This window comes from Halyomorpha halys, unplaced genomic scaffold (genome assembly GCF_000696795.3).
Source record: "Halyomorpha halys isolate HHAL.00 unplaced genomic scaffold, Hhal_1.1 Scaffold2889.1, whole genome shotgun sequence".
Classification (NCBI taxonomy): domain Eukaryota; kingdom Metazoa; phylum Arthropoda; class Insecta; order Hemiptera; family Pentatomidae; genus Halyomorpha; species Halyomorpha halys.
The window spans coordinates 23,160-30,989 of NW_027113701.1; the positions used below are offsets into that span (position 1 = coordinate 23,160).

The window sequence follows — 7,830 nt, forward strand, 5'->3', positions numbered from 1 at the left end:
TCCCTATAGTTACTAGTTCTCTCAACTTATTTGTGTTAATTAATGACCGCACCCCCAACCATCTTCTCCGAATATATAATAATTTTTGTTTAATCTTTTATTTAATTTTTAGGAGCAGAGCCATAAATCATATCGTCCTCTGTGTGTTATTACTTTTCGACTGAATTATTATCTTCAGCAACTAGATCCATATGGCTATCATATTGTTAATGTGTTATTACATACTGCCGTCAGTTTACTTTATCTCAAGTAAGTATTTTATCTAAATAAAAAGTTGTGGCAGGATTTTTGTCTAAAATATATCTGAAGTTGCCCATGTAGGAGCATGTTTATTTATTTATTTTTTTTAACTATTTGAAAACTGATTTTGTAAGTTGTTCATTTAGTAAATTTTTATTAAATACTTTAATTAAAATTTTTAATTAATTAATTTAACGCTTATTTTTAATTTTAATTAATACTGTTAATTTATGTTTTAACATACATTAATTGTATGTTATTATAATGTTATATTCCATTAGTCTTTAATTGGAAGATGAGAATTTTGAAATTTCTTAAAGATCTGAATCCCAATAATTTTTAATTTTTTTAACCAAGATTTTGTAATTTTAATTAAATTGCTTTAAAGCTAATGAGTACTGGAATATTGATGTTATAGGGGTTTTTGAAAATTCAAATATTTATTATAGATAACAATGTATTCAAAATTTCAATGTTTGGTGTATAAAAATTTACACTACTGTTTTTAGGCCAACAAATTTAACTATTAAATTAAAAATTGTTAAATCTTATTGAATTAGACCTCTTTATACTTATATACTTTTATTAAATGCTGAAATAATTTATTAAAGAGTTACTGAAGTTCTTTGTAATTTGTAATTGTTTAATTACAGAGATTTAGTAAGTATAAGCAGTTAAAATAATATCATATTAATCATGAGCATGTTCGATTATAATGTCCATTATTACAATCCATTTATAATAATGGACATTAAACACTCCTCTCACAGATGCCGGGTTAGTATAGCCGTTCCTAATTATGTAATAAATGAATGAGATGAAAGTGAAGGATAGTGTTCTGTCCTAAGTTTTATATTTATTCAACAATGTAATACAATTTTGATCATTGACTTTTATAAAAATTTAAAAAAAATTGTCAATTATTTTAAAATTTCAGAATTTTTTATGTCATAGCAAAAAATAAAAAATTAATAATTTTTTAATGTTAGTTTTTAAGGACTATCCTAATGGGCTTGCCTGTAAGGGCAGACTAAACAGTGAAATCTTGATAATGGATTATGGTGTAGCAGTCAGGGCTGTTGCTAGGCAGTGACGAGATGTGCCCCCACCAAGGGCACAGGTACAAAGAGGGCATAAATTTTACCCGCTTAACTATGAAACCATTTTCATTTTCAAAATTAATTAAAAATTAACCATTTTTAAATTGAGATTTAGCTTTTCTTTGATAATAACAGTGTTTTTATATTAAAATAATAAGCAATTTTCCAAAAATTATAACGATTTGTTGTTTCATAATACTGATGCAAGCATTCATTTGTTTATAAACCACCCTTTTTTATATGTTTAGGTTGAAGTACTTATAAGTATACTTATATATATATTTTTTTTTCTTATTTTTAGGACATGTTCGATGTTTTTACCTGATTTACCTAGCTTCATTGCTACCGTGCTTTTCACAGTACATCCAATACATACAGAAGCAGTAATTATATATTGAGTTCTTAAATTTTATTTTGCATATTATATTAAGGAAAATATATTTTGTGCTATTTGATAGGTAACTGGTGTGGTTGGGAGAGCCGAGACGCTATCATCCGTATTTTTCTTAAGTGCTTTCATATTCTATGTAAACGCAGCAAAAGATAAAAATAAAGTTGGTGAGTTAAGTTATATTTACTTTATTAATTATATTATTGTAATGCTTTCTAAAGTATAAAATAGAATTATAGGGTTTTAAGTATTTGTTAAGGTACATGAACTTGAAAAATAAAGATGCCCAACCTAAAATTAGGATCGGAAACCTATGGGGTTAAGACTTAGAAATCAATTCTGGCAACAGACAAGATGACCTAATTTCTGCTACATTATTTAATGTAGCCCTTCCTGAAGCTGTCAGGAAAGCCATTAAACAGGATGGTGATTTATAAGATGTGACAAGTCTGCACGTTTGTGGATGATATTGGTGCCATGGTCAGGATTGCTGAGAAAATCAGAGGAATATTGACACCCTTAAAATACATAGGCAATACTGACCTCGATTTTGAAAATGTCCCATGTTTCACCTACTTCACATTGTCCGTGAAATGCAAAAACCTGGTAAGCAGTGAAATTGTCTAGCTCTTTAGGTTGTCAGCTGGGCCTTGTACTCAAATATTTGACTCTTTACAGCAAAACGTCACAAAAAGCAACAAGACGAAACTGTATAAAACATTGATGAGATGAGTAGTATGCTAAAATTCTGAAATGTGATGCTTGACATCAACAGATAAAAATTGTATCAAAGGTTTTGAGAGAAAAATTTTAAGTTAAACCTACAGCAGTATATACAAAGCAGTTAGATGGTGAATAGGGTATGTATATAGGGTATATATATAGGGTATGTATAGGGTTCTTACTATTGAGAATGTGAGGATGGAAGGCACGAGGAGAAAAGGAAGTTCAAGGTAATGAGGTTGTAGTGAGTGATGCAAAGCCGATGATCATGAATTTCATCCCAATTCTACCAGAGCACTGCACCTCAAGCCTCACCGAAGCACTCAAATTTATTAGTAGCATTCTTTTATGAAAAAAGAACATTGTTATTTTCACATTTTATTAATTTCTGTATATATTAGTTAGTGTTGCCGATCAAACAATAAATAAATCAGACAAAAATAACCCACCAAATTACCTTGAGCACATTAGATAAGACCGCTTCTGAAGCGGTCAAGACCGTTCACAGCCGGATGCCCTTTAAGTAAGCTGCTAACGAAGGCCAGATCGATTTTAGATCTACAAGCTTCCTCTGATTAAATATCTGAGTTCTAAACTGTCGATGTGGAAAAGTTTCAGCATGGGTAACATAGATCTCTGCTTGGTCGTTCGGTGTGTTAACCTTTACTGCCATATAACAGTTATATTTTTTTAATATTTCTATCAAAGATATTTACCAGTTTCCTTTTCCTCCATTCCAACAATCTTAGTCCATCTGGCTCCGAGCAACTAAGATTGTATTACCTATCCTATTGGTAATACTAGTCCAGCTGGCTCATCTCAGAACCTAGTACCACTATATCCTTTCTGTTCTCAGTTCTAGTCCGTCTGGTTCATCCCAGCAACTAGAACTGTCACCTTCTCTACTAATCCTTTCCTCTACTGGCATCAGTGTCCAGGACTCATCCCCTGGCATGATCGATCCTTACTTCCTAAAAATAATGTATACACCTTGTCAAGGGTAATTAATTAACCTCACTCATCTACAAGACAGCCTCAACAAGGTAAATTGAGACACTCTTAAGATGGAAGTGAGGAACTGATGAGATGCATTAGAAATGTGGATTTACAGGGTTGTGGTTGGTCAAGGCAAGGGTCACATTGGCCTTTAACAGTGGAGAATTTGTTTTATTTAGATATATGAAATAACCTTTGACTTGGAACAGTACTTATCTTTCATTATATAATCATGGTCATAATGCATTTCCTCTTATATTATGAGGTACCTATTAATACTGCAGCTTCCCTATGGTAAGATTTTCATACAGCTTTTTCTTATTTTTCTCTGTGTGCCATCTTACCTTTTATGGTTTTTAAACTTCGTGTTCTTTCACTCTATTTTGGTCTTGTCAGTTTTCTTTCTAGTTAAGTTCCCTCTATTGTTGTCTTTTATGTTGTTATTAGAGCTCAAATTTTACTCTGGGTTAGACCTTATTTTAGCTTGTTTAATCATGTTTTTTCCAGTGTTATGCTCCTTAGTTAAGGCATCGCTCTCCATTCCCAACTTCATTCCTTATACTTAATTATTAATACCTTGGATTCAGGTTAATTAGTAACAGTAGAATAAGTTATTGCAGAAAGTCGGTTGTAATGTTTTTTACTGATCTTGGTATTTATTATTATTATTATTATTTATTATTAGTTTGGCACTACAACTCTATATTGAGTCCTTGCCTTCTGCACCAGCTTCCACCAAATTATTGCGATCTTGTGCGGCTGCCATCCAGTTCCTCACTCCCATCATGGTCCTGGAATCACCACTCACATTGTCACTCCATTGAAGGCGAGGTCTTCCACTGCGTCTTGTTCCATGAAGTACCTCTGTCACTATTTTCCTTGGCAGATCATTCTCAGCCATCCGAGCAACATGCCCGGCCCACCTCAATTTACTGAGCCTCACAAATTGGACAACGTCTGGTTCCTTAAATAAATCTTTGAGCTCCTGGGATCTTGGTATTGCACTAACAAATTTTATACTAATTTGTAAACATATTTGTTGTCAAAATCTTTTTTGTTGAAAAGCCCTTGAATACAAGTGACTAATCTTTAAAATTAAAAAGGTCAATCTATAGTTAGAGATACATGCGAGGGCATGTGGCTTCCAAGGATTGAAAGACCAGTGTTGCCAAACCTATAAACCTTGTGTTCAAATCCAGCAATTTATTATTCTTTTCCATCACTGCTTTCTTTGTTTATAGAAATCTGTTTTGCTTGTTATGGTTGATAATTCACCCTGCTTACAATTTGGTATAAAACCTATTTTTTATGTTTATTTTTTAAAACCTGGATTGAATCGAAGAATAACGATCATTTTTATTGTCTGAAGTATTTAAAGTACAGTTAAAAACAAAACAAAGTCGAACTCAATTTAAAATCCTCCTGCCTTTAAACAATAAAAATATTTCTTATACTTGGATTAAATCCAGATTTACAATAATAAACTTAAAAAATAGGTTTTATACAAAACCTAATTAAACTAATCTAATAATAATAATAATCAATTAATTTGTTTATGGAGCAACCCCTGTACTGAGTGGCCTCTAAAATACATTGATAAATATATCATTTTTGTTATTTTACAAAAATATTGAATTGAAAATCATTTATATAAACTAATAAAAAACATTAAACCCAAACTGGACTATCTACATTCCTCACAGTAAAACAAAAAAAGAAAAAAAAATGTCACTACATATTTAACAATATAAAAAAATATATATATACACCCTACAGACACGATAAATATCCAGCTCTGAGTATTAAGATTTTGGGTTAGTATATATAAAAAGAAGTTTAAGATCCAATCGTTAGGGTACTGACAGAAATTTATACAAATGGTTTGAGCTAATATTGTTTAGTTTCAACATGTAATATATCGGATTTGGTTCTCTTGGTTCGTGGAGCAGTTTGATAAAAAATGATAACAATCCTCCAATGTTATTCCATTACAAGCAGGACAAACTTCTGTGGGTTAAATTTGTGTGGATCTACACAAGAGTAATTGGATATTTACCAAATAGTCTTAGTTGGGTAATCATTAAATAAGCTATGGGGCAGCTGATCTTTAGGTTGCTTTGAGGAGTGTCATCATGTCTGATATATACATACTGGTATACAGGCTAAGAAACCAACAGATGTGTGTCTGAGTGAGTATATTCTTGCTTTTTAATAATATATATATATATATATTTTTTTTCCAGGATGGCAATCACTTTCTTTGACTGTAATATGTATTATATCAGCTATGTTGTGCAAAGAACAAGGTATTACTATGACTGCTATTTGTGCTGTTTATGAAATATTTGTCAGACAGAAGGTGAGTAATGTAAAATTATTCTTTACTTAAAGATATGAATTGTTAGTGTTTTAATGAATGCCGTGCTATAATTATGTTGAAAAATAAAAGGCTAGGAAATAATCTTCCTTTTTCTTATACAGTGATAAAGATCTTCCATCAACAAACATTCCTTTATTCTTTCCTTCTAATTACATAGTTTCTTCTGACATTTCAGAGTATTACCCTATTTTCTGAATATTCTATAAAAATACCACAATCTAACTTAATAACTGTTATATATCCTTATTATCTAATAATTTATTAAATGTCTATAAAATCAACCATTTAACAATAATAATACCTGTTTTTTAAAAACTAATATCTATTGTAACATTCTTTAAATCCACTCCAATTGTCCAAATATATTGCTAACAAAAACTTAAATATTTTTTTCTTCATTATTAAAATTCAAGGAATGTTCCTTTTATACATTCTATAGTTGATTGTTTTATGTGATTGTTTTATAGTTGACAATCTATTTTTAAATTTTAGTCATGTGTATTGCTTCCATAATTCTCCAATTACTTATGTATTTTCCTTTTTCCTGTACTTTTGGGTTTTCAAAATCGAAGCTTTAATTTTTTCAATTCTGTGCTGTGCCAGGGCAAAAGTGGCATCAAATATGTTTATTCTTTTTTTTTCCATTACTTATGTGCTGATTTATTTTAGTCTGTAAGTTTTTAGAAGTTTCTCTTATGTATATCAAGTTACAATTTTTGCTGTTTAAGTTATGTTTTTATAGATATCAATCAAAATGATTGAGAAAAATCATATGGACCACATAACACCCATAATTTTTTAGTATAAAACTATTTAACAATAAACATTTTTATAACTGTTTTACATTATTTTTAACATATTTGTGACGTTTTGACCTTAATTCATTGGCCATTTTTAAAACACAATCCTCCTCACTCCAGTCACATTACTAATATATAATTTCATGTATACAACACAAGGATGTACTCATAAATTATTATAATTTTTTTCTCGCTCGTTTTCAGCAATTTAGTTCGTAATTTTTGCGGGCTTTATGTCTTGTATTTTAAAACCCAGAAAAATATTTATCACTTTTTCCATTTTCCTTTTTCACTAACTTGGTTCAGACTATGAGATCATGGGTTTAATATGCTCCATATAATTTTCCTCAATCATTTTGGTTGATATCTATTAATTAAATATGAATACCATTAGAAAAACTAACAATGAAAATAAAGTTGTTTACAATAGCTAATTTTTTCTAATAAAAAAAATCTGTTATGACCTGCTGCTCAAGTTTTTCTATTATTTTAATCCTATCTTTATCTTTTATCTCATTAACGTATTTCTTAATTTTATTTTTATTAGGCTTCAAAATATCACTTGTGTTATTTCTGTTGTTCTAATCTTGATGTTTACCATTATTATACCACAGATTATTGATTGTTTTTTTATGGTACATATTTTCTTATATAATTCTATAAAAAATTCCTTTTATGTTTGATATTTGTTCTCTATCTGTTAATATTTTTGCTCTATATATTGAGTTCCTTGTTACATTTATTTTTTGTAGTTAAGGGTGATTTTAACAGTAATTCAATAATGTATTACTACTATTCATTGTCTTAAAATCATAGCAGCTGGTCATAACAAATTTTTGTTTAATAGAAAAAAAAATATTAAATATAAAACAACAGAAAATATTCAAAATAGCAAAGGTCAACAAAATAATATACTAGATAGTAGAATACAATATTATAAAATTAATAAATAGAATTTAGTCCGGGTGCGGTCAAATAAAACTCAAATAGTAAATTGGTGTACTATTTTTATTTGAGCCAACGTTTCGCCCCATGTTTCAGGGCTTTATCAGGGCTAAAATAAAATACAAACACTTAACATAAGTAAAAAAAAAAAAATTGGTGGAAAATAATAAGTGTATGCAATAAAACATAAAAATTAAAGGTTATAAACAATATTGTATATATGTATGTATAGTTGACCGTAAAAATTGATATATA

At 29.6% G+C, this 7,830-nt stretch overlaps 1 protein-coding gene across 1 annotated transcript in view; it reads left to right on the plus strand.

Moving 5' to 3' along the window:
* Positions 1-5,854, plus strand: part of LOC106691749 (protein O-mannosyl-transferase TMTC3-like) — a 26,554-nt gene extending 20,700 nt beyond the window's left edge. The window contains exons 2-5 of the mRNA XM_014437617.2: positions 113-249; positions 1,642-1,723; positions 1,799-1,898; positions 5,694-5,854. Coding sequence (XP_014293103.1) covers positions 113-249; positions 1,642-1,723; positions 1,799-1,898; positions 5,694-5,839 — 465 coding nt within the window. The 3' untranslated portion in view covers positions 5,840-5,854. The remainder of the gene's footprint in view (positions 1-112; positions 250-1,641; positions 1,724-1,798; positions 1,899-5,693) is intronic.
* Positions 5,855-7,830: the final 1,976 nt, after the last annotated feature.